Source organism: Microcaecilia unicolor, chromosome 3 (genome assembly GCF_901765095.1).
Source record: "Microcaecilia unicolor chromosome 3, aMicUni1.1, whole genome shotgun sequence".
NCBI classification, from domain to species: domain Eukaryota; kingdom Metazoa; phylum Chordata; class Amphibia; order Gymnophiona; family Siphonopidae; genus Microcaecilia; species Microcaecilia unicolor.
This window is the reverse complement of record NC_044033.1, coordinates 208,502,754-208,528,244: the sequence shown is the minus strand read 5'-3', so window position 1 is coordinate 208,528,244 and position 25,491 is coordinate 208,502,754. Positions and strand designations below refer to the sequence as shown.

Here is a 25,491-nt window from a genome sequence, read left to right as displayed (position 1 = left end):
TGGGCCCCCATGCCATAGAGGGGCCCCATCATTGCCTCAAACTGAAGGAGGCATAGCCTGGAGGTGGGATTTGCAGTTTCTGTACTGGGCCCCTGTGTGTCTAACACTGGCCCTGCTCACACTACCCCCCTCCATGTACCCATTCTTAATACCCCAACCCACCCCATGAACCTTTCCACTATCCCTCCACCCCTCTTGGGTAATTAACCTCGTGATTTTCTGAAATATTTTTCCTTGCTCCTGTCAAAATCTATACTTTTATTTAAAAAGCAATAAAAAGATCTATACTTTGTATTAAAAAAAACTACATAACGTATTTTTTAAAATTTAATTACACCTTAATATTTCTCTCTAGATATGGCAAAAGACAGCATCATTAATCAAAATACAATCACCAAAGTACCCGGAACTCAACGATAATAATCTAGAACTTCCAGCGCCAACAGAAGACCTGAATCTTCACTGATTAAACAGTAAAGAGCAAAGTTTGAACTTCTTTAACAAACATGAAAGAAATGGTCTATTCATGACCAGTGCCTTTGTTCTAAAAGAATACCTTCTACCAGTTTACTCAACGTTGATGCTGGGTTCACTAATCTGAGCCACCCCCTGGAGCCCTTTTTCCCTGTTTCCAGATCTCATAACCAGAGGATCTTACCTTTAATAAGGAAAAGCGTCCCCATGCTTTGGATGCTGGCAGGTGTGCTGTGCTTGTGTACACAGTGCTGGGCTCTCAATAGCCCTCTGCCCTTCCTCAGAAGTCAGAGGAGGAGCTGGGACTTTCCATATCATGGTAACCAGGTAGAAACACTTATCTGATTGTGCTTTCAGGTAAGGAGTCAGCATTCAGGCTCTTTTCTTCAAGAGGAGGCTAGGATTTCTCCCTTGGAAATGTTCCCATCCAGGCCTTACCGAGGCCAAGTAAGCCAGTTAGTCCAGGAGAGAGACTTTGTGGCCCAGTCCTGGTTTTGAACTTACATCAGGGCAGCCGAGAGGGGGAGCAGCGGTGGACAAAATTCCCGGCCCGGTGCCGGGGTCTCCTTCTCCTGCTCCCAGGCCGCTGGCGCTGCAGTCCCCAGTCTCACCTGCCTGCCCTTGGCTCCGTCGACAGCCCCTCTCCGTCCGCTACCGGGCCCCCTGCATTCAAATCTCCAGCACCTTACCTCCGTGTGAAAGCGGCAGATCGCCTCCCTTTGGGCCCTCCCTCACTGTACCCTGCCCTCGAGGAAACAGGAAGTTACAGCAGACGTGCGGGACACAGCGAGGGAAGGCCCGAAGGGAGGCGATCTGCCGCTTTCACACGGAGGTGAGGCGCTGCCGATTTGAATGCAGGGGGCCTGGTGGTGGACGGAGGGGGTTGTTGACGGGGCTGGGCAGGTGGAGACTGGGGACTGCGGTGCCGGCAGCCTGAGAGCAGGAGAGGGAGGCGACAGTGGCAGCGATTTGTGGGGGGGGGGGGGGGGGGGGGGGGGGGGGGGGCCTTGCCCCGGGCCCAGCTCAGTCTCTTGGCAGCCCTGACTTACATCATAAAGTTTTCAAGTTTATTATGTCTGTTTATTTTAGTTCAAGTCATTTTATTAATTTTTTAAAGTGTTTATTATGTCTTGATAAACCGCTAAAGAGAAGGTTCTGTCATAGCAGTTTACATTATCATCAGTAATTAAAACATAATTGAAAGGAACTGTAATGGACTTGTAGTCCCTGATTCTGCCCACTGAAATTGTTGCTGCAGGTTCCATAACACAGTAGTTCTCAACTCAGTCCTTGGGACACACCCATGACCCCAGTCATTCAGGTTTTCAGGATATACACAACGAACATGCTTGAGATACATTTGCTTTCAGTGGAGGTGGTGTATTCAAATTTATCATCTTCATCGTTGGTATCCTGAAAACCTGACTGGCTGGGTGGGTCCCGAGAACTGGGTTGAGAACCCCTAGGGTAGAGTAGTGTGTGGGTCTCACTACTGGAACTGCAAACTACACTGCACAGTTACCACCTGGCCACAGCTCTGGGAGCGGAAGCGATGATGCTCTGCTAGTGGGGGATTGAAATAGGACAGTACGAGTTCTTTACTTTGTGCTCCCCACCCCTTCTCCCTCCTGCTGGTGATGGCAGGTATGGAATATGCAACTACCAGTTCTATCCAAGGAGTTTTGACTAATAGGAGACGGCAGGAGTGTGCTCGGCCCGTTATCTGGCCTGAAACCAGTAGTCGAAGCTTGTTGTGGGTGTACCAAGATGGCGGCAGCTGATTTGGGAAAAAAGTGGATGGCTGGTTGAAAACCTGAATGATGGTAGTTCAGGTCTGATGGAAAAACCAGTCTCCCCCTCCTTGGTTTCCAGCGCCTCTTTATTCAGTTCTGGTGGAGGCAGAAGTCCTTAAGACTGGCAAGCTCTTCCCTATGTTCTGGATCTTCTCACCCAGGGAATGATTGCAAAATCATGTAGAATCAGCAAATTGCAATTCCTGGGTCTCATGCTCTAAATGATTCCGTGACGTGTATTCTGTGGCACTCATGTCATCTCCAGGCCCAGCTGATTTACCGTGACCTGGGGTGCATGTCACTGTACAGAAATGTGGTCAGTTGACTGCACTGGGTTCATAAACAATCCTGTTTTTTTCTCTTAGCAGAAATCAGGCCTAGGGAGCACACAATGAAGCTACTAAGTAGTAGATTTAAAACAAATCGGAGAAAATATTATTCACTCAACAAGTAATTAAACTCTGGAATTCATTGCCAAAGAATATGGCAAAAGCAGTTAGCTTAGCAGGGTTTAAAAAAGGTTTGGCTAATTTCCTAAAAGTCCATAAGCAATTATTAGAATGGATTTGGGGAAAATCCACTGCTTATTCCTAGGATAAGCAGCATAAAATCTGTTTTTCTGTTCTGGGATCTTGCCTGGATTAGCCACTGTTGGAAACAGGATACTCCCAGTATGACAAACTTATGTTCTTCTTGGGTGGAGTGGCTTCAGCCTTCTAACGTCACGCCATCCCCTGCTAATCAAACCTTCTTGGTTCTTCTATCCCAGCAACCTTTCAGTGCATGCATTTGGAAATGTCAGCTCCACGCCGACAAGGAGATTTTAGGCCAGTCCTGGATGTCTGACAACTTAAGGCAGTGGTTCACAACCCAATCCTCAGGGCACACCTATCCAGTTGGGTTTTCAGGATATCCACAGTGAGTATGCAAGAGAAAGATTTACATCCCAAAGATTTAGTACATGCAAATCTGTCTCATGCATATTCATTGTGGTTATCCTGAAAATTCGACTGGAGGGTGTGTCCCGAGGACTAGGCTGAGAACCCCTGGTCTAGCGGTTTAAAGCCAGGACTTCTCTCTCCTGGAACTAGCTTGGCATCTCTGAGCTCAGTAAGCCCTGTGTATGTCCAATAGTACCTATAAAAATAATCTCTCTATATAAAAGGCAACCCCAACGTTCTGAAGCCTCCACGGAAGTTGAGGCGCCCGAGATATCCGGTGTGCCCTGGAGTGTCTGCACCGCCCTCGCGTCAAAACGTCATGACGTCGAGGGCGGAGCTATGACACTCGAGGGCCGAAACGGAAACTGTGGCGAACAAGGCAAGTACCTCGGAGGGACGGAGGGAGGGGGCCCCTTGCTAGCGCCCGTTTCATTGCGTTCCGAAACGGGCATTTTTTCCTAGTAATAATTAAAACTCTAGGATATGATTATGCTTTATTTTTCTATTTTATATCATTCTCCTCAGTTGTATTTTGCTTGTTATAAAAATTCAATAACATGTTTCAACTGAAACAAAGACACTTCACTTAATTCAGAAAGAACGGAGATTTGTCAAAATTATGCTCCCTTCCAGAACTATGGAATCATTTCTAAACCATTTGGGTGAATATTCCTCCAAGCTCTTAGTTAATTCTCTTCCTTATGGCTTACTCAGGAACTGGAGATCTCAACTGACGCCTCCACTTCCTCGGCTCTGCTGCTGACTGCACGTGTGCTAGAGACTGATAAGGAATGGATGATGAACCTTTTCTCTAGAAATGGAGCTGAACATTTTAAGGGCTTTTCTAAGATAAGGTTATTTGCAGAAGCCTTGTGCTTGACACAGATTAGAAGGAAAAATAATTTGTCATCTAGGAGATCATGGAATATGTATATTTTTTTCTTTCTAAAAGCTGAGTGGCGTATGCTCGCCGACCTATGAGCATCCGGGCTGAGCTGCGTAACTTTTATTTACCTTTTCTGGTCCACACTCATCTGGTTTAGGGTGTGATCCATGAAGCCAGGCGGACTCTTGACCTGGTTTATATTCGGAATGGCTTATTAACGGGGTTATGCGACGATAAGCACCCATGTGCCTTTCTAAACCAGATCCAGTCCCAAATGTGCGCAAATGCTGAAACACAACTTTTCATTTGCTCTGAAAAACGCACGATACATGTGTGTGCATGCCACACGCACACCCATGTATAGATCATGCAACAATGGCTAGGCATATTTGGTGAAGCAGGGCGGAATCATGAATGACTGCACACAGATGACACTTCAGAGCAGGTGTAAATGCACACAGGTGTATTTTACCACAGCTGTTCCAGGTTTTGTGAAGCTAGTTTATAAACACATATGCAGCGCTGTACATATTATATGCAGATACTTTCTCCGTCCCTAGAGGGCTCACAATTTAAGTTTTTGTACCTGGGGCAATGGAAGGTTAAGTGACTTGCCTAAGATCAGAAGAAGCTGCAGTAGGAATCAAACCCAGATTGCCAGGCTCAAAGCCCGCAGCACTAACCATTAGGCCAGGCCTCCACTGTTCAGCCAAATTTAAGTTTTCAGCTGAAAATTCATCTTAATTTAGGAGTTTAAAAGTTATGCTTATAAATTTAGGCCTAAATAAACTTACCTCCCTGTTTACCAAGCCGCATGGCAATGCGAACACAGCCCATTCAAAGTGAATGGGCCGTGTCGGCATTAGAACGTGGCTTAGTAAAGAGGGATTTATTTATTTTTATTTATTTATTTGTTGCATTTGTTTCCCACATATCCCACCTATTTGCAGGCTCTATGTGGCTTACATAGTACCGTGATGGCAAAAGCCAATTCCAGTGTCAGAAATACAGAGTGGTAAATTGTGTTAAAGTTCATGAGTAAGAGAGGGGCATAATCGAACTTCGCCAGCGATCTATTTTGGCGGCGGCGCAACAGCTGGCCGAAACCATATTATTGAAAACGATGGCCGGCCATCTTGATGGGAAAAAAATTGGAATTTAAAGAAAAAGCATAACCACTTTGTGAATTTAACAAGAGCTCAGCCGTGCAACTCGATGGACCAAACTTATACCATCAAGATTTAAGCACTAACGTCATCACTGGTCTTTTATATATATTGATTTCATGTTAACTGCTAGTTATAATCAAAAAGAGTACAACACTTATCTTTGTTGGCTCAGGGGTAACTTGTCTGATGTGACTCATGTTTCGCAAACTGCTGTTTCAAGGACGAACCCCCTCCCATTTAGCCAGACACATCTTGCTGACATGAAAAAGCAGTTTGCAAAACATTTATTTATTTCTTGGGATTTATTAACCACCTTTATGAAGAGGTTCACTGGAGCCTATAATAGATCTCATAGCCGGTTGATTAGTGATGATGCTGTTGTGAATTTGATATAGTTCACATAACACATTTGTTTTCTACCATTGATGTTCATTGAAAACACTTCTTCCTGGTTTTGTAACTGATGATTTATTTTTTGGAGTGGTTTTTTTTTTTTTACCCTTCTTGTAGTGATTAGAATCCTAAAGGGTAGCAGGATTCCGGAATCCCAAAGAGTAGCAGGATTCCATTTTACCTCCCCCCAGGGATAAGCAATGGCTTCCCACTGTTTTAAGGTCTTTGTGCCCCTTTTTTCTCAGCCACGGAGGACCTCTGGGGCTACCCTCATCCCCTTCAGGCAGGTTGGTTACATCTATACTAGCCGACTAGGCCCAGTCTTGGCAAGTATAGCTGTATTCTCTGCTTATTTTGTTGTGTGAATGACAGCCCCTTCATATTCAACCTTCTGAACTGCTGAGGCCTCTGATCCCAGGACCAGACAAGATGCTAGATGGTTTTTAAATGAATCTTTAATTTCTAAAACAGTGGTTTTGAACAACAGCAAGTGGTAACCCTGCCTCTGGCCCGCTCATTCCCCATTGTATGGGAGTTGGTGAGTGGGTCGTCATTCTCTTGCTGTTGAACCAAAACCGGTTTCCTGTGGTGGTCAAGGAGTAGCCAGATGGTGGGTGAAGGCATGAGTTGAAGTTATCCCATCAAATGGCCTGGAAAGATCCAGCACACGGCCTTTAATCTTAGGTACCGCATTCCTGGACAGCCAGTTCAGAGCGAAGCCCTGGCATGGGGTCGAATGGTGTAGATTCTAGTGGTGCCATGTCATTTGTCACAACCGTTTTCCCACCTGCAAATAAAACCCAAAACAAATATCACACATAGTTTGTGTTTGTAGGGAAGACAGATTGGGAGAGAAGACTGGATGGAGATGAGAAAGCAGGACAGATAGAAGGGTTGGAGAGAGTGGGACGGACTAAGAGAACATCTGATCACCTTGGGGATCATCTTTGACTCCTCTCTCTCTTCCTCTGCACATATACAACAGACTGCTAAAACCTGTTATAACACCACCAAAATGTGTCTTTCCTTTCTGAGCACACTACCTAAACCCTTCCCCACACTCTCTTCCCCTCCCTCTTAGGATTACTGCAACTTCCTCCTCACAGGGTTTAAAAAAGGTCTGGACGGCTTCCTAGTCCATAGACCATTATTAAATTGACTCGGGGAAAATCCACTGCTTATTGCAGCATAAAATGAGTGGGAAAGCGCGGGGTACAAATGTAACAAAAAAATGTATTGAACTTTTTTAGGATCTTGCCAGGCATTTGTGACCTGGATTGGCCACTGTTGGAAACAGGATGCTGGGCTTGATGGACCTTTGGTCTGTCCCAATGTGGCAATACTTGTGTGCTTACGTACTGATCCATCTCTCTCCCCTTCAATCTGTTCACAATTCTGTTGCACGACTTGTCTTCCACCAGTGTCGCTACAATCACATAACCCCCTCTCTTCAAGTCACTTCATTGGCTCCCTATCCATTTCTGGATACGGGTCAAACTCCTCTTACTGACTTCCAAGTGCATTCACTCTGCAGCTCCTCGGGATCTCTCCTCTCTGATCGCTCCCTATACCCTTCTCTGGGAACTCCGGTTCATGGGTAAGTCTCTTGTATCTGTACCCTTTTCCTCTACCCCAGACTCAGTTCCCTTTATCTTGCTGCATAGACTTCCTGAGTTTGTGGCCCTATTCAAATCCAGGCTAAAAGTCTACATTTTTAGGGCTGCTTTTAACTCTTACCCCCTTATTCACCCCTTTAGTATCCATGTTTGTTTTATCATTCCCATAAAACTCTCTAATCCCTTATTTGTCCTGTTTACCGTGAATAGATACTCCCTGCTTGAGAGCTTACATTCTCTTACATCAGTGTTTCCCAAGTAGGTCCTGGAGTACCCCCTTGCCAGTCAGGTTTTCAGGATACCCACAATGAACAAGCACGACATCGATTTGCATACTCTGCTTCCATTATTCCAGTGGTTCACGGCACCCTTAGCGTCCGAGCAATTTTTCGTGGCACCCCCCCCCCATCCACATAGGTCTCCGCACCCCCCTGGCAAAGGGGGGTCTGCGCTGGTGTCGGCATGTGTTTTTAACGTGCGCTGAGGCCACCTTTTACCGCAGCGGGCAAAAGGCAGGTCTTTGCTTTTTTTTCAGGAAATGGCCATAAGTTTTGACGACAGAAATCGGCAATCTTGCAGGGACCACTGGGCTGAGGTGGAGACGATATTGGTTGGGGTGGAAGAGGTGAGAGGTAAAAGACTCACCTTTCGGCACACTGCAAGATGCCTTTATAGCCGTGCAGACCTCTTCTCCCCCTCTTCTCCGACCACCGACCGAGGAGATCTTTTGGGCCACATAACGGCAGGCTGTGACGGGAGGAGAGAGGCGAGAAAGGCACAGAGTTAATGGGAGAGGGATCTGTACAGAGAGATGGGATAGAGCCAGGACTGGTGTGTAAGGATAGTAAGGGCAAGTGCAGGACTCCTCTTTGCATTAAGTATGTGAGGATGGTGGGGAGCGAAGGGGAAGAAGAAGAGGGCAAAGGGTGCAGGATGAGGAGACCCTCCAGAAGTAACAACAATATTCCAGGAAAACATCTGTCTCATTGAAATAAAAGATAGGCTGGGAACCCACATAACTATGAGAAGAAAGGTCACAAGCGTGATTCACTGGAGCTCTGGGAGACTAAGAACAGGTCTCTCGCAAGAGATCACTGTTGGAGTCCACAAGGTGTCCACAATCAGCAGGTCATAAATGCCCTTCTTAAGAGGCTCTTGAGATAGCCCCATTCATATGCCAGTTTAAAGATTGTTAGCCCAGTTGCTTGTAGATTTTATTATTCTGGGTGTGGGGAAGAGGAGATAGCCAATAAAAAGGGGCAATCACTTCCCCCCTCCCCCTCTCCTGTGCCCGACAATCTTACAGGAATTTCCCCCTGCCTTTTCAAATCCACTTCCTCCTCCCATGGCCCTTTTTCTTCCCAATAGCATCACAATTAAACCATTACTGTATAAATTGCTCACCATTGATGATTAATCAGACCATATTCCAGCAGTAGCTCTGGGAGGAGACTATAAGTTGTTCGACTCTCTTACTCTTGGTTTCACTGCACCACACACACCCCAGTTATACAAGAAGTGTAATTAAATACAGTATCCGCATTCTGTCTGGTTGGAGAGGAGGAGCCTATGGCCCAAGGAATTCTGGGACTTGAAGTTTTTGCCTCCTTTTTCTCTGCTTCTGCTCTTTATTCAGATTAAATAACTTTATTGGCATGACAATTTTATATGTGTTAATACATTTAACCAGCTCCAGGTTTTTCAAGACAGGGTGATTCAGCCCTAGTTTTTCTCTTAAAAAAAAAAGATTGGTGCTTGGTGACAACTGATTACCTGGAAGGGGTCTGATGATGGCTCAGTCTCAGTGGCAGTACCAACGGACCTGGAGATCAGTTCTCAGGTTGGTTGTCCTCTGTTCGGGCTGGCCAGGGATGCTGAATCAGCACTTACTGCCCCTGAGGGAGAGGGCATCTGTCATTGTGCAACAGAAACATCTAGTGCCCAAGCTTAGACTCCATGTTAGCCAGCCCTTTGTTTTGTTTGGAAAAAAAAATATTTGTTTGTTTAATTTTCTAAGTTAAACACAAAATGTATTTGGCTACTGGATTTTCCTTAATTATAAATAAGTTTGTACACTTCTACAGCTAAAATCTGCCTCTGCGATCCACTGAAAAGCTCTGCTTGTGAGTTGTAGCCTTTGGCCTGTGGATTGTCACTGAGGGGGCTGTTCTAAGAGGTTGGCAAGCAGGGAACCTGCCTGGGGCGGCGGCAGCAGCAGCAGCAGCAGCAGCATACTACCTGTTTGAGTCAATCTGTGAGTCTGAGTGCAGAAACCTAAGGGAAAAGGGAGCTGCTTTGTCCAGTCACTGCAATAAGCACAAATGCCAGCTCTTAAGTTTGGGTACATAAGCACATCACTCCTTTAGCATCTCAGCTACAGGGCTGGGAGGTGACAAGGGAGAGAGGGGGCGTTTAGGAACTGGTGGTATCACCTTGTGAGGGACATAGGAGTCGACTCTGTGGGTGCTTGAGCACCCCTAACATTGAGAAAATTCATTTTATGTGTCCAGGAAGGGGTTATTTCCATTGGGCTTAGCACCCCTAATAATTTTGAAAAATTGGTTCCTATGATGAGGGGAGGTAGTTGCAATGGGGTCAGATCCCAGCCCTGGCTCTGAGCTGGAAGCCTAAACGTGTAGGAGGAAACAGCCTGCGTTATATAAACCCAAACTCCTGGCTTTCCTGAATTGATTGATTGACTATATATTCTTTGACATGGGCAGAGCAGCTTCAGGCGCTCTCAGCAGACAGCTCTAGTTTAGCCCCGCACTGCATGCTGGGACTTGCAGTTCCTGATATCTTAGGGAGACAACGGGAACGGGATGATTTGATTTGCTTGGGCTAGTCGGTCTTTACCCGCCACGTCAGCACTTCTAATACAGGTAATTAGAAATCAGGTCTCCCCACTGACTGGAGGAAGGGGGGCACGGAAGTGCTAGAGCCGGTTGCTAAGGAGGTGGGACACAGCCTTGAAAGGTAGACTGTCGCTAAGGAAGTGACGCCGGAAGACGTGACCAACGCGCGCTTCCATAACGTGCAAGTACAGTAGTGTTGCTTACACAAGAGCTTAAGTAGACAACTTGGGACTGGGAGCTGTATGTTCATTGTTCGCTGCATGTCTTTAGGTAATAGTCGTGCTATGTGATTCACATGTTTGTTGTGCGTAGCAGGTAATATGTGTTTGCAGTGTGGCCCTGAGCTATGTGATTCGCATGTTTCCTTGGTGCAGCGTGTAATATATGTTTGCAGTGTGGCCTCTCTGATATGTGATCCGCATGTTTCCTTTGTGTAGTGTGTAATATGTTTGCACTGTGGGCCTGTGCTTTGTGATTTGCATGTTTCCTGTGTGTAATGTATCTGTTTTCATGCAACGTGTCAGTGTCATATGATATGTGTGTTTGTATGTGGTGTGCCTTTTGGCATATGATTGAACTGTGTTCTTGTGGCATGTGATACATGTTGGCATTCTTTGAGCGTAGTATGCGATTTGTGTTTGTACACAGAGCAGTGTGTGCTGTTAACATGCGATAGGTGTGATTACAGGCAGTATGTGACATATGTGTTCACACACACTGTAAATATGTGATGTATACATTGTGCAGCCCAAGAAACTACTCCTCACACGCCATTGTAGCACAGACACAGAGAGGAATGTGGAGAGGCAGGATGCGTAACAAGGAGTGGAGGTGAGACATGAAGAGAAGGAAGAGAGCCGTTTGCTGTCGTGACTGTGACATTAAAGAAATCCATAGACCCTAGACCCCTGATGGCGAACCTATGACACGCGTAGCCATTTTCAGTGACACGCGGCCGCATGTGGCCGCATACAGAGAAGCAGCGGAGTTCCTTGCTGACACCCGGGGCGGATCGCCGATGCGCCCCCCTCCCCCCCGGTGCAGCGCGACCTCCCCCCCCCCGGCGAAATCACCCGGTGCATGTTTACCCGCTGGGGGTGTGCCGTGTGCGCTCCTATTGGCTCCCTCCCTGCTGCTCCCTCTGCCCCGGCTCCTCACTTCCGGCCGGCGGAGCAGAGAGCAGCGGAATGCCGTGGGGGACGCATCTCTGAGGGCCCTGTGATCACCATTACCAGCAACCATCATCCAATCTACTGTTCTGGGGTGTCGTGGATTTGTAATTGACCACCATTACTGAGATAGGTGAGGGGGAGGCTGGGAGAGGCGAGGGCATGTGCTATGGGTGCCGTTTCCCGCCATTAGAAATAGCGGCAGCCATCTTAATTTACATAAGGTGGTCAGTTAGGCTAGTTAGGGCTAACAGGCTATCTATAATTCTATCTTCTGTCTCTGCCCCCCTGATGGAGAACTCAAAAAATAAAAAACCAAGGTTAAGTAAAGGAAGTGGTAGTAGCAGTAGCCGACCCTTTCAAGAGACATGGACCGAGATGTATGGCATTATAGAAAAAAATGGCAAATCATTTTGCGTTCTATGTACTGAAACGGTAGTAAGCAGAACGTGGAATATAAATAGACATTTTGAAACTAATCATTCCCAGCTCTTGAAAAAAAGTGAGGATGAACGGAAGGAATACATTTCCAGGCAGCTACACTTTTATAAGAGCCAATCTAAGTCCATCCTTAAATTTGTAAAAGGTTCTACAAATTTAACATCTGCAAGTTTGAGCATTGCTCACTCCATAGCTCAGCATGGAAAAGCACTCAGTGAGGGAGAATTTATTAAAGAAACTCTCCTAAGATGTGCACCAGTTCTATTTCACGATATGCAGAATAAAGATGCAATTATTAAGAGAATATCTGAGTTACCAGGAAATTTGGAGTGCCTGGATCCGATTACCAGACACTTTTAGCACCCTGAAAAATATAGCAATGGCTTTACTCACAATTTTTCCCTCTACGTACTTTTGTGAAACCTTATTCTCAGCGTTAAATAATATCAAAACCAACAAAAGAAACAGATTGACAGATGAAGTTAGTAGCGCTTACTTGGGCTTGAAGTGTACAAAATACCAACCTTCAATTGAAGATTTAGCCAATGAAATTCAGCAACAAAAAAGTCACTAATAGGCAGATTAGTTAAAGAATTCCTCCTCCCCCTCACTTATCTTAGTTCATGGCACCCCACACAAGTTAAATAATATCAAGACCAACAAAAGAAACCGACTGACAGATGAACAAAGAAGTCACTAAGTAGGTAAGTTAAATAATTAGTTTTTGGTTTATTAAATACAGTTTTATATTACAATTATACATTTTTGTTATTTAAACTATAAATATCGCGAAATTATGGTTTTTTTCTCGAAGTGACACACCACCCGAGTTATGCTCGGTTTTTTGGCGAATTTTGACACACCAAGCTCAAAAGGTTGCCCATCACTGCCCTAGACACAAAGCATTTGATGACTGGTAAGGCCCGTGTCATCTTGTCTCTGTCCAGTTTACTTCTGGTGTGATGTCACAATCCCCAGTTGATCTCCAACATTCCCTTCTTTGTATTTAAGGATGCTCAGTACCTGTCGCATGTTTTTGAACTCTTATCACTGGGAGGCCAGGCCATGTATCTACCTCCTCTTTCCATACAGAAATATTTTCAGATGTTGCTCCTGAGGCTTCTGCCCTGGAGATGACCATCTTTTTTTTTTTTTTTTCCCCCAAATTTCTTTATTATATTTTAACATAATAATTACATCCATTCAGATTTGCAATTATCAACACATATAGCTTAGTAACCTCTTCTTCCATAACAAAATTTGCGAACAAACTCTTAACAGTCCCTCACCCATTCCTCCCCCCCCCCCCCCCCCACTTAATGTGATGATTATTTATACACTTCTCTCATCTGTTCATATGGTTGCCAAATTTGTTGAAACCTATGTAATTGGCCTTTTCTCAGTGCGGTCAATTTCGACATCTGATATAAATAATCAAGTTTAATTTTTACTGCTTGAATCTGTGGCATCTCTATCTGTTTCCACGCCCTGGGCCTTGCCACTGTCAATTTGGCTGCTGCAAAGATCTGGCTAGCCATTTTATGTTGATGTGTCTTACATTTCCCCGGGCGGAAATGCAAAAGGCAATATTCCGCCTGATTAGGATAGTCTGTCTTTGTAATTTGGTATATCATTGCTCGAATCTGAGTCCAAAATGTCTGTATCTTAGGACATTCCCACCATATATGCATAAATGTGCCTCTGAGACCGCACTCCCTTCAGCAATTCGGTGATACCTTAGGGTATATCTTTTGTAGTCTATCTGGTGTATAGTACCACCAGTACCATATTTTATAACCATTCTCGACCACTGACTGAGTAATGGAGGTCCTCAATAGGTATCTAATTCCTCTTACCCAGCTCTCTCTTGTAAATGTTTGTTGAAGGGCCCCCTCCCATCGTCTGATATAGTGGTCTTGAGGGGTGGAGAGTTTTAATAGTGCCCTATATAATCTTGTCACTCCCCCTTTGCCCCCTCCTCCTCTAATTGCCCTCTCCAATGCTGTTTCTGCGAGTTCCAGTTCTTCTCCCGCCCGCCTTCTTATGAAGTTCCGCAGGCTATGATAGAACGTCATTTCCCGGTCCTCTAAATCGTACTCCTCTTTTAATTCGTCAAAGTCTTTGATTTCCCCATTATTCCATAATTGGCCTAGCATATATAGCCCCTTGCGGGCCCATCTTTTATATATGTTCTCTGTCTCTCCTAATGGAAATCCCGGAGCCCCACATATAGCCATTTGTAGAAAATATCTCCTCTCCGGAAAGACTTTCTGTCGTATCCGGAGCCACGTATCCTCATAGGAGGCTAATCCCCACTGGCACCCTTTTAGCTAGAGACACAATTTCGGTCCCCTGCCTCCATAATGTATCTCCTATAAAGCGGGTGCCCACCCATGACCTTTCCCAATGCAGCCACTTTTTGTTGTTTCTGGGAGTCCATTCTGCTAGTATTCTTAATTGGACTGCCTGATAGTACAAATAGAAATTTGGTACTCCCATCCCTCCTTCGACTGGCATCTGAAACATCATGGCCCTGTTTACCCTAGGAGGTCTTTTCCTCCAGATGTATGCGAACATTTTCCTATTTAGTTGTTGGAAGAACTTCTGCGGGATAGATACCAGGATGGCCAGGAACAGGTATAATATCTTTGGTAAAAGTATCATTTTTATAGCATGAATTCTTCCCAGGCATGAGATAGTGAGACCTTCCCACCTATCCAATTCCTCAAAGAGTTCCTTGATTTTTGGGGGATAATTTGCTTGGTATAGTCCCTCTATTTCCGGGGTGATCTGTATCCCTAGATAGCGAATTGACTTATTTGCCCGTGTAAACAGAAATCTGTCCTTTATCTCTTGTATCTCCCTAGGTGCCGCTGTGAGATTTAATATCTCCGATTTATTTATATTAATTTTAAATCCTGACACATTCCCATAGCGGGTCATCACCTCCATTGCCTCCTGTATTGATTGTGGTGGATGTGTTAATGTCAGGAGGACATCATCGGCAAAAAGCATTATTTTGTGTTCCCTCTGCCCACGAACCACTCCTCTTATATCTTTGTGCGCTCGTATCATCCTAGCTAGGGGTTCAATTGATAGTGCAAATAGCAGTGGGGAAATTGCACAACCTTGTCTTGTGCCTCTGTGCAGCTCTAGTGTGTTAGTATGTGTCCCATTTATCTTTAGTACCGCCATCGGTTTCATGTATAGCAGTCGCAGCCATGTCATAAATCGTCCCTCTATGCCTATCTGGCTCACTACAGTAAAGAGAAACTCCCAGTCCACACGGTCAAATGCTTTTTCAGCATCGACCGAAAATACTATTGTCTGTGTTTTTTCATCCTGTACCTGTTGTATGATGTGAAGTAGTGTCCGAAGGTTATCGTGTGTTTGGCGCCCCATAATAAAGCCAGCCTGATCCTCATGTACCAATCGTGGCATTACCTCCTGGAGGCGGCGTGCCATAATTTTGGTAAAAATCTTATAGTCCGTGTTCAGAAGAGATATTGGTCGGTAAGAGCCGCATTGGAGCGGATCTTTGCCTGGCTTTAGGAGTATGGCCACTTCAGCCATCCTCCATGAGTATGGTAGCTCTTGTGCCTCCTCAAAAGAGGTAATGACCTTCAGTAGCACAGGAGCCAGAGCTTTTGCAAATCTTTTATAGAATCTGGAAGGGAAACCATCTGGCCCAGGGGATTTGTTGTTTGGTAAATCTACTATTGCTTCTTCTATCTCTTCTAAAGTTATAGCCTTTGATAAAGCCTCCTGTTCTGTCTTGGTCACTCTAACCATACCAAGATCCTGTAAATATTGTTCCATTTCCTCCCTTGTTATGCCTTGTTCTGCTTGATATAACTGATTATAGAAATCCCAAAACACCTCTGCTGTTTCCTCTGTTTGTGTTGTTAGTTCCCCTGAAAGCTTGTGTATGCCATGTATGTAATTGCGCCGTGTCTGTTTTTTAAGTTTACTGGTCAGTAGTCTGCTTGCTTTGTTTCCAAATTCGTAGTGCTCTTGCTGCACTTGCTCTAATTGTACGGCTATACCCGCCAATTGTAATTCATTGAGTTGTGCTTTAAGTTGGCGTATTTCCTCTGCTTTTTTTTACTATCTGTTGGGTCATTCTTATGGGTGGTCTCTAATTTTGCTACTTGTTTCCGGAGACCATTTTCTGCCGCTGCTTTTTTCTTATTAATATGAGCCTGCATCGCTATAAGTTGGCCCCTTATGACTACCTTCAGACCCTCCCATAAACTTGCCGGCTTAACCTCTTCGTTATCATTGAACTGTATATATTCTCTTATATGTTTTTCTATTTCTAGGACATTCTGGGGATCCATCAGGATTGCTTCATTTAAGCGCCAAAGTTTCCTCCTTGCTTTTCCCATCCCTCCTGTCACCTCCAATATCACCATCGAATGGTCCGACCAGCCACATTGTTCTATCTCCACTAGTTTAATGTTATTTCGTAGCCCTCTGCCTCCCAGCCAATAATCTATCCGTGAGTATGTATTATGTTTTGGGGAGAAAAAAGAATAATCTCTCTCTGTCCCGTGCCTCTCTCTCCATAGGTCCGATAGGTCCCAATGAGCCATCCACCTTAGGAGGGCTTTTCTGTCTGTTTTAGCATATTCTACCCTCCCTCCCGAATTATCCAATTTAGGGTCTATCGTGAGATTAAAGTCTCCTCCCACCAACAATTCTCCTTGTATATTCTCTTTTATCACCTTTTCCACTGTATCTAAGAACTCCCTCTGTCCCACATTAGGGGCATATATGCATACCAAGGTATATTGCTTATTATATAGTGACACTGTCATCAATATATATCGTCCCATTTTATCTTTTACTGTTGTGTGTATTTGCCATGGGAGGGATCCGGAGAGCGCTATCAGGACTCCCTGCGTTTTCTTATTAGCCCTGTTGGAGGCACAGTGAACAATGGGAAATCTCTTTATGTTTCATCAGATGCTCGTGGTTCCTCCTCAGATGGGTCTCCTGGAGGAACACTACATCTGACTTTTGTCGGGCCAGCTTTCTAAATACCTGTCTACGCTTCTGTGTTGTATTGAGGCCTCTTACATTTAGTGTTATACATTTAAACATCCTGCAACTTGTAATAATATACCTTCAACATATTCATCACCATTTTGTAACATCATAACATTTTGTCTCCCCTCCTCCCTTCCCCCCCCATCCTGTATTCCTCCCCTTTGGTTCAGCATCCCCCCACTCCCCCCTCTGAGCATCCCTCCCCCCCTTCCCCAAATCCAGAGCACTCGCTTCATCTCAAAGACGGTGCTTTATAGAGAGGAGGTGACCCCCTTTGCCCATTTCCAATTACATGTTGCAACTTTATATTCCCTACCCGCTCCTTATTTAGTTGTAACGTTTCCCTCCTCTTTCTCCCCATACATTTTTTTTTTTGTCCCCCCCACCTCACTTGAGTGGGCCCTCCAGGTTCCCACCTTCCCTTAAATGCTGTATGCCCTCAAACAGAAACATAAACCTAACAATATCAGCCACATAAAGACCCAGTCTTTGGTGTTACCCCTGGCACTTGTGTTCAAGTGATGCGCCCAGCTGATTGCTGGTGTTGGAGGCGCTTGCGGCCTACCCGCTGCCACTTCGGGTAGCTTCTCATGGTCGTCTGAGACCGCATCTCTCCCGTACATGCAGGTGTTGTCGCTGGCATATCCTTGGGTAACAGTTCTCGAGCTTCCGCTATCGTTTTCACCTGATGTTGTCTCCCATCCTTATAGAAGATCAATGCAAAGGGGTGTCTCCATCTATAGCGAATCCCCATCTCCTTCAGTCTCCTGGTGACCGGTTTCAAGTCTGCCCTTCTCTTCAGTGTAGCCGACGCCAGATCTTGGTAGATCTCCACTTTATATGTGTCCCATTTGAAGTCTTGTTTTTGGCGCGCTGCCTGGAGGACCCGTTCTTTTAGCTTATAATCGCGAAAACATGCGATAATATCTTTGGGGAGGTTATTTTTTGGAGCCCCTAAGGCTCTATGGGCTCTGTCCAATAGTACCTGCTCAGGCTCCAAGGGCGATTCGGGGGTTGCCACCAATGCACAGACTATCTGCTGGACCACTGTCTCATTATCTTGGTAGGTGGGAGATTCCGGTAGCCCCCGAAACTGGAGATTATTCCACCGGCTGCGGTTCTCCAGGTCTTCTATCTTGTTGGTTATTGCTTCATGCCCCAAGTCTATCTCATTCACTTTCCGGTCCAAAGCCCCCATAGTCTCTGCCTGTTCCTCAAGCCGGGTCTCTGTTTCTTCTACTCTGTGTTCAAGTTCTTTAATTTCGCTTCTGAGATCTGCCCCCATCTTGGCTAGATCAGCTCGCATCGCTTTTAAATCAGAGCGAATTTCATTCAACAGAGTTCGTATCTCTGGAAGGGATTCCTTCTCTTGATTTATCTGATCTGGCGTCGGGAACATATCCTCTATGGAGGGATTGCGTCTTCGCTCCCCGCTTGCTGCATTTTCCTCCTCACTGGCCGCCATATTGATTTGCCTCGCGGTTCCCGTGTATGCGAATTGGGAGAGGTTCGGCGTTGCAGCGCTTGATTCCGTATCTTCTATGGCTCTGTCGCGGCGAAGGGTCTACACTCCGGCACTCTTTTCCCCTACGCAGAGCAGGACCACCGGATGCAGCTCTCTCTGTCCCTTCTTGTTGCGGGTTATATATTTTGGCCGCCCTCCCGTGTCGCGCGGAGTACGAATCCGCAATCTGCTGTTTCCGGGGCACCGCAGCCGTTTTCCCCGTGTCTGCACTATCAGAGGCTCGCCACTGTCAAATTATCGTGCCTTCGCCTCCTAAACCGGTAGGGAATCACTCCGTTTTTGCTATGGGCAGACAGGAGCTCAGCGTTTAAGCCGCCATTGCTCCCGTGATGTCACTTCCTCCGAGATGACCACCTTTCTCTCCTGTGTGAACCTGAATTTGTATCACAATTAATAAATAAATAAATCTGATCTCAAATGTTGGGTGGGAAGGCTCTGTACGTAGAGAGACAGGCGTGGTGTTCCACAAAACAGGAGCAGTACAAAAAAAAAAGCGATTCAAAGCGGGCGCTGTAAACCAAAGGGATGGAAAGCTGGAAATGCTTTGAGTTGAGTGAAGGCCTTGGATAGGGGTATAAGGAGTAATCAGGGCAACAGATAAGGTGAAATGTTAGTGTAAACAGCCTTGTGTGCGAGAGTAAGAATTTTAGACTGATTTCTTTTTTTATTTTTTTAAATTTATATTTATTTCAACATTTTTTTTAATTGCACTAAACTCAACAAGAGACCCAACAGAAAATTGTACAAAGCATGTCAAATTCTATGCCAATTGTATTACTTAATAGACTGTATGTGGTTACTGAAACTGTGCTGATTCAGTGTATTTGGTTGAGACCTGCAGGAAAAAAGGCCTGACAAAACCCTCCTAAACTAACAGGTTTAAAATAATATGATATGATTTGGTTCTAAGGGCAATAGGGAACCAGTAATGATGGATCAATAAGGAAATAATTTGATGCATATGAGGAGGGACCAGGGTTCAATTCTCCACTTACGTCTTCAGCCCCCTGGAGGGAACCTGATTCCTAGTCATAATGCTACAGTGACACCTAGTGGCTATATTTCAGGCCCAGAATTGCATAGATCCAGAAGCAGCCCGAGGGCACGGTGCCCGGCTGAGGTCTACCACTGCTGAGACTGCTCTGAAGTTGGAAGGAGATACATTTTTCCCTTATTTTCTACCTGGTAATTCTAAATGAAGGCATATGGTACCTGTTCTCAGCCCTCGTTTAAACGGAGCTAGGACCAAAGGGGACAGGAGGAAAATCGGGTCAAATAATCAAATCCTAGCCTTTACTTTAGAACAGGGGGTTCTCAACCCAGTCCTCGAGACAAACCTAGACAGCCAGCTTTTCAGGATACCCATAATGAATATGCATGAGATAAAGCTAGAACCATTGGATTCGGTAAAACTCAGCAGACTTTTATCCTTTTTAAGGTGATAAATTAGAGGTTATTTTTGTTTCAAAGCTTGTCCTGCTCTAGCTTAGATAGCGCCCAAAAAAACAGCAAGGCAAATGATCCGCAAATTCCAAGGTGGAAAACAAGGAAGCAGATCAGTGGTATATGTAAACAAGCTTTAATAATAAAATAGCATATAGAGTATACTGCCTGACACAGGCCGTGTTTCGCCCAGCTGGGCTGCGTCAGGGGCTACTCAGTGATCCTTACTTTAAATACTTTGTGACAGATGTGTGTTCCAGTAACAATTAATGCTCAGGGAAGAAAAGGGATAAATTAACTCACATGCTCAGAGTTAAAAAAAAACCAGCACAGACCATATTAAATTAGACAGATGGCAACATATAGTGACCGTCTTACACCCTTGGACCCTCCCTGTTGGATATTCTTGAACTTGCATTATCAGCCCCTGACGCAGCCCTGCTGGGCGAAACACGGGCCTGTGTCGGGCAGTATACTCTATATGCTATTTTATTAATAAAGTTTGTTTACATATATCGCTGATCTGCTTCGTTGTTTTCCACTTTCTAGCTTAGATAGCTGCATGGGGATGGCGGGAATCCTTCGTGGGTGGAAGAAGTTACATGGGATTCCTGCGGGGATGGAAGAAGTTGCCGTGGGTTTCCTGCGCGAGTGTAGTCCAAATCTATGGTGACTCCAGAATGAGGCTTGGAACACTCATTGGTTGATTAGTAAATACTATCCAAAATAATAAGTGAGACTGTTGGGGTCGGGAGGAAACAGAGAGCTGCAAGCAAGTAAATAATAGCGTTGACTCGTGTGGGTGGGGATGGAGGAGATTAATTGTGGGGGTGGAATGGATCTTATCAGGTTTGGTTGGTTATGGGTTAGATTCCATTAGGGATGGGTGAAATTTCTGTCACCATGCAACTCTCTGCTGTTTCCCACCATGGTGAATTTTTACACTTTACTGTCCTGGTACATTCTAGGAGGGATTTTCCATGTAACACATATTAATTCATGTCTTTTTGGTTTCCCTCAGGTGCAGCTGAGGTTCCTGACCTGCAGTGAGACAACGGGTGAAGTCTCCGAGCCATCCACGGAAGGATCTAGGGCTGAGTTGTGTGACCAGAGGTTTGAGAACTTTTCGGCGGAAGGATCCGAGGTCGGAGAACCACATGGTTGAATTTCTAGCTCTACAGTAGGCTCCAGGGTTGAGGAGTTGCTTGGTGGCATTTCTGCAGCCAGATGCAGAGTCGGAAAATCATGCGTTGGACGTTCTAGAACTCTTTGTGTTTTGCATACCATTACCATGCTCAAAAAATCCCTTCCGGAGAGGCCCTCTCACTAAGACCGAACTGCCCAATCGCAAGGTAGGAGACTGAGCCAATTCAAAATGAGCAACTTTTGCCCCAGCAGCTCGAGCCCCTGGGCCAGTCCAGATGGCACTTTTACAAAAACTATCCTGGTGCAAGGCACAGGGGTGGAGAAACCCAAAGATGGATCGCTGTGCCATATTCGCCTGGACCTAGAAGAGAGTGGGGCATCTTCAGGGGAGAGGCTGTTCCGATGCTTGACTGGCCAGTGGACAGAGCTGCTGCTGGGTGAGGGGGATGTGCCCATGGATGCTGCTTTGGATCAGTGCTTGGAGACCATGCTGGATGGGGAGGTATGCCGTGTCCAGGTATCGCCCACACAACAAAATTCCGGCTGCGGTTTCAATCTCAGCTTGGCGGGCTTCACCTCTGTCCGGGACTCCTGGGAAATGCCATTTGAGGAGAAGTGGAACCTGGCCCTGCGTGACAAGGAGCAAGGAACCCAGAACTTCCGCCAAGGCAACGCTTGGGGAGCCGCACGGCGCTATGGCCGGGCACTGCGCTTCCTGGTTTCCTTGGCCGCAGCTGTCCCACTGGAAATGGCAGAAGAATATGATCGAATCAAGATGGCCCTGCACGCCAACCTGGCGGCGTGTCAACTGCGGCTAGGCCAGTATGAGAATGCCGCCCGCAGCTGCGACAAGGCGCTGGAGAGAGAGCCGCGCGCCATCAAGGCACTGTACCGCCGTGCTGTAGCCCACGCTGCCCTGAATGAGCTGGAGAAAGCAGGTGTGGACCTGCAGGAGGTGCTACGGCTGGAGCCAGGGAATGCGGCAGCGCGGCAGGAGCTGAGGCGTCTGACAGAGAAAGTTCGGGAGCAGGATACTGAAATGGCCAAGAAGATGCGCAAACTCTTTGTCTGAAACACTTTCAGTAACTCTTAGGGATTGCTTTTTTTCCCAGCACCTAAAAAAAAAGTAATCTTCCTGTCTTGTCATTGATCAGGAAACACGTCTCCTAAATACATGTGAATTTCGTTTTTATATTATTGACAGGACAGTGTATGACTTTACATCAACAACACCAGTGCCAGTCACTGTTTCAATTACCATGTAATGTATGATCAGAGTTTAAATAAATGTCACTTTAAATTAACTTTCAGTTTGCCAGAAGGAACAATGCAAACTTTGTATCATAGTTTATGGATCTCGTTTCAGTTCCCCTTGGGCAGACGTCTTGTCAAGAAAGGCATCAGTGACATCATACATGCTAGTTTCTGAGAGATTTTTGATGGGGGCATGTCAGGAACTGATGATGTCTTCCTTTACTAATTTTATGGTGCTCCCTGCTTGGGATATGAAGTCCAATCACTCCTAGCAGGCTGTGGGGGAGACGGTGGCCACTGCTGATGACATCACATTTCCTGTTCTTGTATTATAAACTGTGATGTCATGAGCTTATGCCATTTTCATGAGGGGAGTGGCTGGGGAAGAATTAGAGTTTGCTGGCTGCAGGTGTTAATTTTAATCCTTACAGTAAGGATTAAAATCGACTCACAAGTAAGCAGGGTGGGAGTTGCCCAGAATTTGGGCAGTGGGAGTTGTACAGAATTTGGGCAGTGGCACTTTGCCTTGGGTACTCAATGTCCATCCATCCGTTCCATTCTGGGTACAGAATTACAGTATATGTATGTATTAAAAAGAAGCTATTTTTCTTAAAGAAATACTGATAAGGTAGTGGCAAATCAGGTACCTGCTCAAAATTCAGAATTACTCTCTCATGAGGCAATCCTCTTGTTTTAGGAACAGCAGCAATTCAGATGGGAACAATGTTCTTGGTGCAGGGAGGAGAAGGAGGGTTGCAAAGGCTTAATTGACGGACATCACAAAGAAATCTGAGTTTTATACTATAAGCAGTTTGAGACATCTGTCTCTGATATAATTCTGCTCCAAATAGTGAATAACTTAAAATACAATTGTGAGAAGAAGAAAAAAACCCTGGTGTCTAGGAATTAATTACACTAGAACTGAAGAGTGGCTGAGGGCAGGTGTTGTAGCAGGGCACCATCCTTGGACCCCAGAAGTTCAAGGGCAGCCCCCTGAGAGCAGGAAATGTGACTGCCACAGCTCAAAGAGAGTGTTCCTCTCTGAAATTATGAGCAAAGGAAATAACAGGAGCTTTTGCATGAACTATACACAATGGTCTGGTCTGGTTGCACTGGCTCTTTGTGTGTAAAATCTCTGACTTTGATTGGAAGGTTGGGAGAGTGAAAGAAAGAACGTGTCTTGTTTCTTTTGTGTAGAATTATCTCTGATAGTGCTCACAAGTTGTGAGAGAGGAGCATTCTGTTAGCTGTGCCCTGCCCACCCCACCCCCAACACACACACATCTTTTCCTTTGCCCCTGGCGATAGAAAGCCCTGCTTCTTTCTTTTAAAATGCTTTCCTGACCTCTCATCATCTGTGATTATGGGCCTGAAAGTTGGGGCTCATATTCGTTTGTGTTACTGGATATTTTAATTCATGGGCTCAGTATGATATCACAATGTAAATGAGGGTTTTATGAGGATGTCATCATTGCTCAGCATTATGGGAACCTTAGAAGAAACACCCGCCTAAAGTTTAGAAACTACTTCTGCGTCCAGGCCCAGGTGGCAGGTGCTGGGTTCAAGCCACAGCAACTGTTGCTGTTAGCAATGTGAAAACCCTGGGCCAAGAAGCCATGATGCTAAAGATCCCAACTTACCCAGTTCCAGGCTGGAGATTTTGGGACAGTGGTGCATTTCTGACTACCACACCCTGGTGCATTATGGGGCCCTTTTACCTTAAGCTGTGGCAAAAAGTGGCCTGCGGCAGTGCGAGCACGTCTTTTTGGGCGGGCACCGGGCCAGTTTTTACCATGTCCTAGAAAAGGGTCCGGAAAATGGACATGCGGCAAAATAAAAACAAGCGCATGGCCATTTTTGGCCTGAGACTTTACTGTCACCCATTGATTTTAGCGGTAACGTTTTGTGCATTATCCAGGCGGTAGGCATGCAGCGTGGGCCCTTCTGTTTACCGCCGGGTAAGCTCTAGTATTACCATATTGAAAATGCGACCCTATCTTGCCTCTGTGGTTATGTTCTACTAGTAAGTTAAATGATTAACTGGCTTTCTTGAAAGGATTATATAAACTTTGAATACATGACTAGGGACACAAACATACACTTATTTATTCAATATTACAATTCCTCATGTACAGCCAAAAGACAACCTTTTAGGGTGGATAGTGTTCACAATGAGCAACTTTTATTATCCACCAGATAGAAAAGATAAGAGTTTTCAGTTTTGGCACTGTATAAGTCAGCACAAGAAAAAAAAAATTAAGAAAACCAATGGACTGCATTAGGGGCTTATAGCCCATTTAGTTATGTTTAAATAAAAGAGATCTGCATGAAACCAAATATATATATATATAATCTTCTATTATTTTGTCATAAAACCACTTGTCCCTGTATCTAAAATGTAAACTTCTCCAAAACAGATGATGTGATTCCTTGTGCCCCAATGAAAGGCAAGTTGAATTTTACCTCCATCTAATTTCAGTATATTCCACCTTTATAAACACCTTCCCAAGGCAGATTACAGCAAGTTAAGCTGAACCCGTCAGGAAACGGGATATCCTCACTGAAATGTGGCCATCTGTTTTGTATAGAAGAGTGTTGAAAAAGCACAAAATACAAAGTTTATTACGTGTTTTGACCAGTTACAATACTTTTTATTTATTGAGAACATTTATATCCCACATATTTCCAACATAGCAGGCTCTATGTGGCTAACAGCAGTTAAAGAAATAACAACATACTAATTCAGGGCAGAATAGGGATCAACATGGGGGGGGGGGGGACAACAGGGGAAACAAATGAGGGACAGCAGGCAGTTAAGTAACAGTGGAGGTAGGCTCTGTCACAGAGATAAGTCTTGAGGAATTTCTTAAACAAGAGTGTGGTCGGCAGTCTCTTTTAATGACAATGGTAGAGCATTCCAGAAACGAGGGCTCACAAAGCAAAACGTGGAGGCGAAGAGCAAGATGTATCTGAGATTCCTGCAGTTAGGATAGTGGAGATTAAGATAAGTGCGAGACGACTTTATGGAATTTCTAGGAGGGAGGTCAGTCAGGCTGAACACATAAACTGGAGCATGCCCGTTTATGATCTTGTGGGTGAGAGCACAGATTTTGAATTCAATATGTTCCTTTATTGGGAGCCAGTAGAGCTTCTCTCTCAGAGGTTTTGCTGCTTCAAACCGAGATTTACCAAATAGTAATCTCGCTGCCGTATTTTGCACTGTCTGGAGTTTCCTAAGGGTGTGTACTTTGCATCCGGTGTAAATCCCATTGCAGTAGCCAAAGTGGCTCAACACTAGAGAGTGGATTAGAGTCCGGAAAAGGTCAAACGGAAG

The 25,491-nt window shown here is 45.2% G+C and overlaps 1 protein-coding gene and 1 long non-coding RNA gene across 5 annotated transcripts; one reads left to right on the top strand and one right to left on the bottom strand.

The window, feature by feature from the left end:
* Positions 1–6,091: 6,091 nt before the first annotated feature.
* Positions 6,092–8,801, bottom strand: LOC115464939. The gene is made up of 3 exons (XR_003941290.1): positions 8,677–8,801; positions 7,918–8,019; positions 6,092–6,443 (listed from the first exon to the last, which is right to left on the bottom strand). It is a non-coding gene; the product is annotated as an uncharacterized LOC115464939 (long non-coding RNA).
* Positions 8,802–10,290: 1,489 nt separating this feature from the next.
* On the top strand, positions 10,291–22,207 carry FKBPL (FKBP prolyl isomerase like). 4 transcript variants are annotated; one of them, XM_030195327.1, is made up of 2 exons: positions 10,291–10,397; positions 20,779–22,207. In XM_030195327.1, exon 2 carries the CDS (start codon positions 21,133–21,135, stop codon positions 21,973–21,975), a length of 843 nt encoding a protein of 280 aa, XP_030051187.1. In that variant the 5' UTR covers positions 10,291–10,397; positions 20,779–21,132; the 3' UTR covers positions 21,976–22,207. The 4 variants fall into 4 exon arrangements, with proteins under 4 accessions (XP_030051187.1, XP_030051188.1, XP_030051190.1 ...); XM_030195328.1 differs by lacking the exon at positions 10,291–10,397 and adding an exon at positions 10,413–10,958; XM_030195330.1 differs by lacking the exon at positions 10,291–10,397 and adding an exon at positions 12,408–12,441.
* Positions 22,208–25,491: the final 3,284 nt, after the last annotated feature.

Coding starts and splice junctions, on each gene's coding strand:
- FKBPL (XM_030195327.1), top strand. CDS start 21,133: ATGAGCAACTTTTGCCCCAGCAGCTCGAGCCCCTGGGCCAGTCCAGAT.